The sequence below is a fragment of the Pseudorca crassidens genome, chromosome 7 (genome assembly GCF_039906515.1).
Source record: "Pseudorca crassidens isolate mPseCra1 chromosome 7, mPseCra1.hap1, whole genome shotgun sequence".
In the NCBI taxonomy this organism is placed as follows: Eukaryota; Metazoa; Chordata; class Mammalia; order Artiodactyla; family Delphinidae; genus Pseudorca; species Pseudorca crassidens.
Window position 1 is genome coordinate 103,973,164 of NC_090302.1, and position 13,327 is coordinate 103,986,490.

The 13,327-nt window shown below is 37.4% G+C and overlaps 1 protein-coding gene across 2 annotated transcripts in view; it reads left to right on the forward strand.

The window, feature by feature from the left end:
- PPP2R2A (protein phosphatase 2 regulatory subunit Balpha) overlaps positions 1 to 13,327 on the forward strand; it is an 83,896-nt gene that overhangs the window by 38,217 nt on the left and 32,352 nt on the right. Inside the window, exon 3 of one of the 2 annotated variants that reach the window (XM_067745189.1) lies at positions 123 to 261. The exons of the other annotated variant lie outside the window; for it this stretch is intronic. Coding sequence (XP_067601290.1) covers positions 246 to 261 — 16 coding nt within the window. The 5' untranslated portion in view covers positions 123 to 245. The remainder of the gene's footprint in view (positions 1 to 122; positions 262 to 13,327) is intronic. 2 annotated transcript variants of the gene reach the window in all.

Genomic DNA, 13,327 nt, shown 5'->3' on the forward strand with positions numbered 1-13,327 from the left:
TCAATTTAGAACTCTACTTTCTAACATTACATATAACATTAATACACCAAGGCTTGTTTGTTAAATCACCCCTGTAGACTAAATGTATTAGCAACTGTTTATCTTTCTGTTCTTTGTTGCAGGAGGGTATTGTTCCATTCCATTTTATCCAAACATGATATCAGATTATCCAGGAACAAGTAAAAAAGAAGGGAGGCTGGTTCCAGAACACATCTCTGGAAATCACCTTATGGACCCTGACTCTCATGGCAACATTACAATGTAGGTTCTGTATGAGCATCAATAGCCAGCGGTCTTTGTTGAGCTTATCTCATAATGTGTTCCCGGTCACTGAGTCAGAGGTTGAGAAAAGGTTATGATGAAGGCTGTGAGCACTTACTTTGTTCTTGGAAATCATGGTAAAATCGAGGTGATATTTTGACCAAGAGACAGAAGTACAGGATCCTATCCTCAACCAGTTGTGCTTCATTTCAACCTGAGGCCTCTTGAGTGTATCTACAAAGAAGCAGCAAGCCCGGCAGCTGCAATACTTTGTTCCTAGTTTGGGCTTTAGCCTCAGGCTCCTGGGAGCTCAGCTGGACCATTTGGGGAACTTTTTTTTACCTAGGCTAGGTTGATTCACTGGAATAGTCTAGAAACAAGGGAAACTGCTTGTTTCTGCTTTGTGCAACAGAGCCCAAACCCCAGCCCATATCTTCTTTTAACCAGTGTGCCTACTGTGTGCCTCATTCAGGGATCATTTCTTTGCATTTATGGCTTGTTTAGCCCTAAAAGCGACTCTGAGGTAGGTATTTAAAGATGAGGAAGTTAAGTCTTCAGGGGGCTGAGTTACTTCTTTAGGGTCATACAGACAGAAGAAATGGCAATTTGACAGTGGGGAAATGACCGGTCTGACTTCTGGTCATTTCCTGCACAAGTTCCCTGCCCCAAGAATGTGGTAGAGGTGTGCTAAGGTAATGATCCCTCAGTCCTTGGAGCAGACGCGAGCAGCCTCCCCTCACCTCCATGCCAGTGTGCCCTGGCGGGAGGAAGGTGGAGGTGCACTGGCTGCTACTATCAGCAGGAGTGCCACCCTCCCTGCAGCCTTTCAGGCTACAGTGATCTGCCCTAGCCAATGCAAAGTAGGAAAGAGGAGTCGGGAAGGGAGAGAGGCAGAAGTGGTTGGGGCCTGCTCACCGTAGGAGCAGGTGAGCAGGTCACGTCTTACTCACTTCTGCTGGGCAAGAAATTGCTAAAGGGATGGCACACACTTAACTTCCTTTTTGGGGTGCTGAAATAAAATGTTCTTAAGTTTTGACCGCAGCAAACTTGTGGGAGGAGTGTCCTGACCTTTGGGAAGAAGTAACAAGAACTCTGAGCTCCCTCTAGAGGTCAACAGTGACAAAGGAACATCATAGCGGTCCGCAGGGAAATAACTATACCTTCAGCTTGCCTACCCTTTATCAAAAAACTAGCATTTTATAGCTACATTATCCAGCAAAGTATTTTCTGTGCTAGGGAGTAATTAGTTACCTTTGAGAAGAAATTTGGGTGAATCATATTCTGCTTAGCTGTGTGGGGCAATCCTGAAGTTCAGTGTTCTCCGCATAGGGTATACTAAATTAAGAGAGGAGAAAAGACTGTGAAAATGGTCATGTGTCCGAACAAGGGTAACGTGCTGCTTTTTTTTTTTACATTTATTTTATTTTTTAATGTCTTTATTAAACGTTATTTGCTTTACAAGATAACAGGCTTCTTAATGAGAACTCTTAAGTGTTGAAACAAACTGGATCAAAATGAGAATTAATTTCTGTGCTGTTATGTGCCAGGATGGTTTGACAGCAGTCCCTTGACTATAACGGAGAGTAGTTTGCCTGCTGTGTTCTCACCCCACTTCCCCAACATCTGAAAAGAAAAAAAAGCAGTGAGTACAGGAAGATTAGAATTATGAAATCCAAGTTGTAGGCATGTGCTAAGACTTCTAAGAAGGCTAACACACACAGTGTCTTAACTGTTAGAACCTCAGCTGACCAAATGAGAATCTATTCCAGGATAGAAATTTCAGTCATGGTCAGATAATCCAAGGATGAGAGTTAGTTACGGTGCTCTAGTTATTCCTTTTGTTCTCAGTATATTTATACTTCTCTTCAGAACTGAGAGAATTCAGTTCTTAAAACTTAGTATGTAACTATAGAATGAGTTAGAAGTCATCTTTAATTTGTGGTAATATTAATACCTGAAAGTTACACATTAAAAAAAATATTCCAGAAGTGCTCAAAAAAACCAGAAGGATGAGAATATGTCAGAAGGACCCAGGAGCCAGTCTGAAAGAGTTCTCAGTGGCCAAATCAGGAACAGTTTGAGCAGTACAATAATTACATATTATTAGATTATAACCCAAAGTATGACATTAATGCCTGTGAGTTCCTACTGATAAATGATTGACTGGATAAACAAATGAGGGAGAAGAGACAAATTTCCTATACAGAAGAATTCCAAATAAGTTAACTAGCTATTCCCCCTCAAAGGGATGGAGCTTAACATACACGCACTCCCTCTCCCTCTCTCTCTCTGTCCCTTTAGTGATTTCTTCCGGAGTACATTCTAGGGGGGTGGAGTGACTGGAGGAACTTGGCAGACAGTACCTTGGCCAGGTCATCCAGTTGTCATCAATAAGTCATACTGGTAGGATGTACCCTTGATGTGATGTGAAAAGAATGGCACCTCCTCTCTGTGATCTTCCTGCCAGTAACCCATAATTGCAGACTGGCTGTGAGGAAAACACAGTCCCAAATGGAGAGACATGCTGCAAAGTACCTGACCAGTACTCTTCAAAGCTGTCAAGGTCATCAGAAACGAGAAAAGCCTGAGAAATTGTCACAGACCATAGGAAGCTAATGTGGTATCCTGGAACTGAAAAAGAACAGTAGGGAAAAACTAGTGAAATCTGAACAAAACTGTGGAGTTTAGTTAGTAATCATATTCAAGTGTTAATCCCTTAGTTGTGACAAATGTACCATAGTAATGTAAGATGTAAACAATAGGAGTATCTAGGTGAGTGTAGATGGGAACTCTCTGTACTGTCCTTGTAACTCTTCTGTAAGTCCAAAATTATGATAAAATAAACTTATAGAAGACGAAAAGATCCAGCTCAGTTAACTCTTGTGTTATGTAGATTTTGTTCCATGACGCTTGAAAAATGGGGAACTTTTCTGTTATGTGTACATGTATTAAGTAGTTTCTGACTTGTGTATAAAAGCGAGGAAGATACCATCTCATGAAGGTGTGCGAGTTAACGACAGATGACATGAGGATCTCTGGTGCTTTGCTGCAGCAGTGGCTGAAGTTGAGCAGAGCAGCCTCATTGTCTGGGTTCCATTCCTATTTCATCACTGATTAGCTTAAAACTAACTGGAAGTAACTTTCATTAAATCACTATTGTTGATGAGTTCCATGTTAAGAAATAAATCTGGGATCCATTTTTGTCAGAGTGAGATCTCTCGCAGAGATCCGTGGTCACGGGTAGAGTTATGCAACTGTTGCAGATGTGTTGTTCTTTTAAGTCTTCAATTTTTGCATATTAGAAGTTTATGCATCCTAACAAAAGCATGTTAATTTTCTCCAGCCATTATTCTGTTTTCTTCCTCCCTTAGATGTGTTGAGTTTAAGTGTCTGAGTATATGTTGTGTACATGCTCTGTGCAAGACAAATCCTCTGAAGAGATCATCTGTCAGTGTTTCTTTGCAGATGAGGAATTTGAAGTTCATGAAGATTAATCGACTTACTCACTGTAAAATTATTACTTAATAGCAGAGCTGAGGCTGTTTGCCCAGTTGTCTTGTTGCTCTTCCCTAATGGTTAATGAAGAGCCAGGGCTTGTAGGGAAAGGGTGAAAAGAGAGGAGGATTTCAGGGAAAATGAGAGCAGAATGTGAAAGGATATTGGCAGGATAAGCACATTGATGTTTCTCTTATATTCTCTAACATTTTAGATATTTTAAAGACATTAGTATCTTTATGCATTAAAATTTTTTTTGGATTATTTCAGTATGATGACTTATGACATGAAGTGACGCGAAGTTCCAAGGGAATGAATGCTTTGTGGCTTCTGATATAAATTATGAAGTAGTTTTCTACAGTAATAATATATACTTCTATATACAGTGTAGGCAAATACCAGCCTTATGAACAATTAGTATTTTCCCTCTAGTTTAGGAGATAGAAAATGGTGTCTTGTTAAAAATTTTATTTAATTTGATTTGACTGGCTCGTTCCTTATGTTTTACTCGTATTTCCCCTTCTGTGAATTGTTCTCCTATGTTATATGAACTGTTTCTAGAAATACAAGTATTTTTCCTAGTCCACTTGTCTTCTATTTAGTTATTGTGTAAAAATCACATTTTTATTTTATTACATCTATAGATTTTAATCTTCTGGTGTAGTTCTACCTCTCCAGAAATCTTATATGAATTAATTCTGTTTGTTTGTTTTTTTCCCCTGATGGAGCACATACAGAAGGGCTGAAGGAAGGGGGAGAGGAAAGAAGGTATTTCAGGCAAGGTAGACAATATATCCAAGCTAAAGAAGGAGTAGTTGAGGGTGGGCAAAAGTATGTATGTGGGAGGTGTAAAAACCTCAGTTTCACTAGAGAATTTGGTGAGTGCTATGGTACTAGGAAGTAGGATGGTATACCTAAGGGAGGTCTTCATACTATGGAGGAGATTGAATGCCAGGCAGTACTTCAAAAATCTTCTGTAATCCTTAGAGGACCTTGAAGGTTTTAGAGCAGGAAAGCATCTTGTAACCAGTAAGTAAAACATAAGAGACAGATTTTGGCATGTCTGAGATGAGATTCCAGTAGTTGGATTTTGTTCTTGTTTTCTTATGGTATAATTTACATACAGTGAAATTTCTCCTTTTATGTATAGTTCTTCAAGCTTTGATAAAAACCGTACAGTCACTACCATAGTCAACATAAAAAGCAGGTCCGTCACTCCAAAAAGTTTCATGTCCCCTTGTAGTCAACCTCTACCCCACGCCTATCCCTGTAGTTATACCTTTTCCAGAATGTCAGATAAATGGAATGATGTAGTGTGTAGCCTTTTGAATCTGGCTTCTATCGCTTAGCATAATGCGTTTTGAATTTTATCCATGTTACTGCTTCTATTGGTAGTTTGTTCCTTTTTCTTTTTTGCTGAGTGGTGCTTCATTGCATGGATATATACCTCATTTTGTTTATTCATTCACCAGTTGAGGATCATTTGGTTTGTGTCCAGTTTTTGGTGATTACAAATAAAGCTGCTATAAACATTTGCATTCAGATTTTTGTGTGAATATAAGTTTTCATTTGACTTGGGTAAACATCTAGTAATGTGGTTGTTGGGTTGCATGGTGTTTGTTTTTAGCTTTATGAGAAACTGCCAAATTTTTCCCCCCAAGTGGGTTGCATTCCTACCAACTGTATGTGAGGGCTCCAGTTGCTCAATACCAGCACCAGCCATTGTCAATTTTTAGATAAAAGTTTAGTCATTTGAGTGGTGTGTAGTGCTACCTCATTACTTTTTTTTACTTTGTAGAGATTCGTCTGTCATTCGTGTATCTGTTACAGGTCTCCCTGTCTACGCTCTGGTCACCAATTCCGTAATGCTCTGATCGTTTTGTTTCTGTTCAGTAGGATCAAATATGATTTGTAACTTTTTTTTAACTCAGCGATATAATGTAGATAACATTCTTTCTCAGCACAATAGATATTTTTTTGTACTGAGCATGGGAAGTACGTGTGGACAAACTATGGAAGGATATACTATACTGAAATTCTCTCAAAAGAGGGGTTAAGAGTAGATGACTGTAGTTTTTTACAAAGTAGTTATTTGTGTGATCAAAAAAAAAGAGTAAAGTTAATTTTAATTCCATTACTGAAATTGGTCTTACAGAAGTCATAACATATATAAATATCAATACATCTCATACAAATTTTGCAATTTGCATGAGTTTGCTTAAAAGATTGTTCATTCATTACCTATGGTTATCCCTTGTGGTGGGATTTCAGGTTTTTTATTCTTTCAGTTTTTATAAGTTGGTTTGTTTTATAGTGATCGTTGTATCTCTTTTTTTAAAAAAGAACAATACTATCTTAAATATTTATATACTTATGTTCCTATAAATCTTTTAAAATATTTTTATTGCAGTACTGATTTTTATCTTTGCCCTTAGAGTTTTAAGGTTACTAAGTGGTTGATTAGAACCAGTGGTTATTAATCTTTAGCTAATTTTATTGTGATTGAGAATGTGGTCTTTATAAGTAAAATTTTTTAAGGGGCTCTGTCGCTGCACCTGAGTTTTTTAAATTGCAAAGCTCTTTGGAAGAAATACGTATTTTTATATTGGTATGAAGGGGTGTGTGTGTGTGTGTGTGTGTGTGTGTGTGTGTGTGTGTGTGTGTGTGTGTGTGTGTGTGTGTGTGTGTCAATTATATTTTTCAAGTGTCTGTCCTTTCTCCCTTCCCTGCCTCCCTACTTATTTTTTTATTTTTTTTTTGTGGTATGCGGGCCTCTCACTGTTGTAGCCTCTCCCGTTGCGGAGCACAGGCTCCGGACACACAGGCTCAGCAGCCACGGTTCACGGGCCCAGCCGCTCCGTGGCATGTGGGATCTTCCCGGACCGGGGCACGAACCCGTGTCCCCTGCATCGGCAGGCAGACTCTCAACCACTGCGCCGCCAGGGAAGCCCTCCCTACCTATTTTTAATCTGTCAGGTGTGGGAAAGGATTTGTCCACCTTCTCTAATTATTGTCAACTCTTCTATTCCTAATAACTCTGAAGTATATGAAGTATAAAGTAAAAATCTTTGAGTATGAAGATTTATGACCATTATATCTTCACCATACCTTTTATCAAATATATACATATTAGTAGACTCTAGTCCTATTGAATTCTTTTTTTTACCTAATTTTACCAATGATTAAAGGCATTATTGGCACTTACTAGGCATGGGCTGAGTATGCTAGCTATTCTGCAGTTTGCAGGACAGTCTTGAACAGGAAGAAGTTGTTCCATGGTCTGCATGATTTAGAATATTCTGCCAAATGTTCTTGGTGCTGAAAAAGACTTTATTTTCTAAGCCTAAAACCCAACTCTATTTGGTACTTTTAGTATGTGTTTAATGTGTATACTAAAGTTTACTTTGTAAATCAGGGGAAGATTATGCTTTGAAATGTTGGAATTCTTCATGATTTTGCAGTCACATCACTAACAAAAAACTAATGAAGTTTATTGAGTTGCCACTACTGTATACCTTTGTAAGTCTGCATTTATCCCTTGGTTGGATTATTCTACATATACTGTCATCATGCTTGAGCACTGGTCATTTTTCCAAATATTCCCCACCTTTTTTCCTGGGACTGCAGTGATACGTATGTTAGAACACTTGATATTGTCCTACAAATCAAGACTTTGTTCTCTTTCTCCCCCCACTCTGCGTCATTTTGTTTTGATTCTGTTACTAGGCCTTCAAGTTCTTGACCTTTTCTACTGCAGCATCTAATCTGTTAATCCTATCTGGTGTATCTTTCATTTCAAATTGTGTACTTTTCATTTTCACATGTTCCTTCTTTGTCTTGAGCACGTGGAGCATATTTACAACAGCTATTTTTTTTTTTTTTACAACAGCTATTTTAAGGCCCTTGTCTTCTAAAAATGATTCTTCCATCATTTTTGTCATTTCTGGTTCTGTTTCTATTGGTTTGTTTTTCTTCTGGTTATGGGTCATATTTTCCTGCTTCCTTACATTCCTGGTGATTTTAGATGCCAGACGTGAATTTACGTTGTTGTCGGATTCCGTCCTTGCACGTGTTTAAGTTACTTGAGATCAGTTTTTCAATGTTTGCTTTTAAGCTTTGTCAGGACAAATTCAATATGGTGCTGACTTAGTCTCACCACTAAGGTGATACCCTTCTGAGGACTCTACCTCATGCCTTATTAATTATGAGGTTTCTTTACTCTGACTGAGTGGGAGACCTCTTTATTCTGAACACTTGTAAACTTTCTGATGGTTCTTTTCTAGGCCTTGTGGAGTGGCACACCACATGTCTTCAGATCAGTACTAAACCAAAGATTTTTAGTGATCTCTGTAGATCCCTTGAACTTTCTCTTTGTACTCTATCCACAAAAATCTAGCTGCTTTGGCTTTCCCTAACCCCCAGTTTCTGACTCCACAACTCGGTGAGGTTGCTGGCCTATGTTTGGATTCTTCCTGACTCACTGCACTGTCCAGGTGGTAAGTTAGGGCAAATACAGGGCTCACTTACTCTTCTCTAAGGGTTCACAGTCCTAAACTCCATGTTGTCCATTGTCTGAAAACAGTTTCATATATTTTGTTCCGTTTTCTAGTCATTCATAGCTAGAGGTTGAATCCAGATTGTCTTACTCCCGCATGGCCAGAAGCGGAAGACCAATTACAGATTTTTAATTTTGACTTCTGTCTTTCACTTCAGCCTTTTGAAAGAGGAAGTGCAAAGTTAACTTCACATTTTTATTGGTACTTTTTTGGGACATCTTCGTTTATGCAGTTAGCTGTAGTGTTCTTTGTTAACCTTTGTTTTTACTGAAATGTAACAAAAAGGAAAGGAGACTGATTACCTAGTAGAGTTTTGTGGGAAATTAAATATTATTTGCAAAAAGGCAAGATTCAGTATAGTCAACTTGCTAATAAGCTCATTTTCTTCCAGGTGTGAAAGTTTCATTTGATACCTAGAAGGCCACGCTGGCAGGTGCTCTTGCAGCAAGTCTTCGCAGACGCTTGCTTTTTTCGTCAGAGCGGTCCCTTTTGAGATAATATCAAAAATGTAGAATTTTAAGAAACAGTGGTTATTCATAGAATTTTTGTGAACCTCTTGTCATGAGATTTATGCTATCTTGTGATGCATAAAGTAGCTACGCCTGAATTTTTTAGAATTATTTGCTGCAGCAATGTTTATAGTATTTTATGAATTTTAACCTTTAAAATTTTCTTCTATGTTACTTAGCTTTAAAGACTAATCATATTGAGGGGTACTTAGCACAGTACCCAGCACTGTGTAAGTGTGAGCTGCTCTTATGGGGGGGCTCTTAATACTGATGTCTCAGTGATAGCACAGTAAGTGCTCAGTAATGTTTTTGTGAGCAAGTGAATTTGCGACACGGGTTAAAGTATATGCATTTTTTTCTGGGAGGAATAAGAATAAATAACAGGTTGGACCAGGTTAAGTTAAATTTAGGATTAAGTAAAAATATTTGTGATCTGACATAATTTTATTGAAAAAATACTGCACATTCTTGTTTCATTAAAAAGTGTATCTGTATTTAACAATAAAAATTCTCTTAGGTCAGTAAAAAAATTTTTTTTAAATAAAGACTAATCATATTGAGAAAAATACAGCATCAGGTTTGTCAGCATTCAGTGGATGCTATGTTAACTGTTTCAAGTGAAACTTTTGGGAATCTATAATCCAGATGGGTAAAAATATGTAAGCAGCTTATTCTAGTTGATTCCTCCCCATTTATTTTTAAAATGAAGGGAGCATCTTTATATATTTACTCAGTCTTTATGCTTAGAATTCATTTTATAATTGTTTATTTTGCCTTACAATATTCCTTCTTTGGTTCTCTTAAACATTTACTAAATCTTTTCTTGGTTAACTGTTTATCTGTTGTGATTACATTCTGCTTTAAGCCCCTTTAGACGGTAGAATTTCGACTGGATCACCCAGCCCCTTGAATATAGCAGGTGCTGAAAAAAATGCTCAGTTTTATGGTAGGGCTACAAGTAACTGTAATGTGGTCATTAGTAAATAGTATAAAGGTGATGTAGTTTGACTCTAAATGTTTTATTGAACACGGACATTTTGGCAATGAAAAAGAAGCAGTAAACTGAACACATATATTATTTCTTTATTCATCATCCAGTGATTTATAGGATTCTGTGCTGCCACCTTATCCATATGATTGTTCACACCTGCTAAATTTGAATCTTGGCTCTGACACTTGACAGAGGTGTGATAGGCAAGTTACTTAATCTCTCCGTGCTTTCGTACACTCCTATTAATTGAAGATGATGTCTATATCATAGTGGTATTAGAAGGATAAAATGAGGATATATGTAAATGCTCACTTAGTATAGTGCTTGGCACATTATAGTTGTACCTGTCTGTAGACAGTGTGTGCTTTGACATTAGTTTGTTGTGTCTCTGTACCCACATAAGTCATATTTGTTCATTTAATGTTAATATCCAATTATATTAATATTCTAGAGCAGGGGTTGAGGAGCATTTTTTGTAAAGGGCCAGATAGTAAATATTTTCAGTCTGTCTCTACTGTTCAACCCTGCTGTTGTCAAGTGAAAGCAGCCAAAGACAATATATAAACAAATGGTCATGGCTGGGTTCCAATAAAACATTATTTACATAAACAGCTGGTGGGCAATAATTTTCCAACCTGTGTACTAGAGGTTACTTTTATATTTCCTCATTATCGGATGTTTGAAATACGTTCAGCTTATTTCATAACAGGCACATCTCAGATATTGAGGGTTTGGCTCCAGATGACTGCAGTAAATAGAGTCACATGAAATTTTTTGGTTTCCCAACGCATATAAAAGTTGTTTGCACTACACTGTAGTCTGTTAAGTGTGTGATAGCATTTATGTCTAAAAAAAAATGTACATACCTTAATTGAAAAAACACTTTATTTAAAAAAACTGCTGTCATAATCTTTTTGCAATAGTAGTATCAAAGATCACTGATCACAGATCACTGTTAAAAATAAAATAATAATAATAATGAAAAAGTTTGGCATATTGAGAGAATAACCAAAATGTGACACAGAAAGGAAGTGAGCAAATGCTGTTGGAAAAATAGTGCTGATAGATTTCGTCCTTGCAGGGCTGCCACAAACCTCCAATTTGTAAAAAAACGCAGTACCTGCGAAGAATGGTAAAGGGAAGTGCAATAAAATGAAGTATGCCTGTATGTAAATAATTCACCTATAACCGTGTTGGTACTAATTTTAATTGGTTTCTTTCAAATTATTTATTTGGACTGTAGTCCTGAAATGGAATTATAAAATCAATGAGTAACCCCATAAAGTGTCTTACAGTGCAGGAGTTGAAGTATTTAGAGAATGTCAGAGCTAATAATAATTTGATCACTTAATATTTAGTCATTATTGTTAATTACTACCATTTATAGATACTATCTATTAATTTTCCCTCATCTGATTTTTATGCTGAGCGTGTTATACTTTTGAACCTTCGGTTGTCTGATTGATTGTGTCCTATTCTGTTTATTAGAGTACATAAGAAATAGAGAAGGTAGGTAACAAGGGGATGGTGTGGTGTGCCTGATGAAGTGAAAAAAGACCAGTAACACTGCTGTTGTCATTCCCACCACCACCAATTACCGTTCCACCCCCAAAAGAAAGTGATTATTTCACCTTCTTAGGAGGAAACCTGGGCGCTGACAGTCTAGAACGAAGAGGTTGGAAGACATTAGAGTTCCATTTTGTGTAACACATTATAAATTCCTTGGTTTTTATTAATAGTATATAGAATATCATAACAAAGGTCAAAAACATTGTGTTAAGTTTTCTTACCAAAAATCAGATTGTGCCTTTTAAATCTTGCTTTAGTGTGTGCCTAAAATGGCTGTGTGTTGACTTAAGGCACAGTAGGACCGTTGTCTGATGTTCTGATAGAGTCCTTCCTTTTTATTAACTGTATTAGAATGTTCTTTAGATGATTAACACAGGTGTTTTTTTCCATTGTGAAATAACATTTTTATTGGTCATAGGAAAGATTCTTATTTTTCTCTTTAGAAGAGGAAGTTTTTTGTTGGTTTATGAGAACAGACCTAGTTGATGTGTTATACCGGACCCTGCCTTGAGTTCAGTAATATGACTCTTAACAGTGAGGTTAATGTCTTTGCCTTTTTAAAGTATATGATAGTGACTTTAATCTCAAGAGTAAAGTGTTCTCAAGTTTTTGAGGCTTTCATTAACAGTTTGTTTTAAAAATAGTATCCAGGAATCTAAATTTTCATGAAATGCATTTATATTTTCAGCCTGCTCCTTGAGGTAACAATCTGGGTGTGTGTGTGCACGGTAGTTCTGTTTTACCCATAGTGCACTGTTTAAAGGTTCAAAATTCTCCTAGTTCCAGCATTCTTGGCTTTGCAGTAGAAGTCAGTGTCCACTCTGTAATGTTTTAGACCTAGGCTGTCCAGTATGATAGCCCCTAGACACATGGCTAAAGTTAAAAATTCAGGAGCCACATGTGGCTAGTGATTACTGTATTGAACAGCGCAGATATAGGACACCTCCATGGGAACGAGAGAGTTCTGTCGAACAGTGCTGTTGTAGACTTCCTGCAGTCATCTACTCTGTAATATTTTTCAATGGCATAGGAATCAGAACATTAGAAGAATATTTTCTAGGAGCAGAATTACTGTTACTTTCAAATACATAGATAGCAGTATTTGACCAACCTCATTTGGGTATCAGTGCACATGATGTGGGAGCACTATTTTTAGAGCCATGCATCCTCATCTTTTACACATCCTGGCACACTTGAAAACAGAAATGTTTGTATGGCACACTGAGGTAAACTGAGGTAAAGAGCTTTCTCAGAACTGGAGGTTACAGGTTTGGGTGCTTGCCGTATCCAGGCAAACCCATATCCCCTTCTTGGCACGCCAGGGTGTAGAAGCACATACAGCTCAAAGCTCAGTTTCATAGCATACTCCATAACGGATTCCTGGATATTTTTCTTGGTCTACAAAGCAGAATTTGATCTTATTCTCCCTTTCATTCATCATTTTTATATGTCATATTCTCAGTGAGACCTTGTGAGATCTAGGCATTTTACAACTCAAAAAAACTTTAAAAGCAGTCGTACACTTGGAGATTTAATAGGTGCTTGTGTATATGGTGGCTCTCTCACACATGTGTGGATGGCCAGGCATCCAGAAATCATGGTGTTTCTTTTCTCCCCTTTCTTTTATTGTGGGGAAGGAGGAGGGAACACCATGGCGTAGTACCTATTTAACTTCATCATACAAGGCAGGAAAATAATTTACTTATCTGAAATATGGCTGTATTAAATATATGCAGTATAAAAATCACAGCAAGGAGGCCATGAGTCTGCCTGCCCACCCCTCCCCCAAATAAAATTCCTCTACACTACTCACTAAGCGTCAGTGGCTTGGTTAGCTATTTCTAAAATTTTCTGTTTGTTCATTGGCTTTTGGCAAGATAGTCACAAACAGTAGTGTCTTAAAAATATCTAAAATGAGAAAATTGTATGTCTTTCACTCAATATTT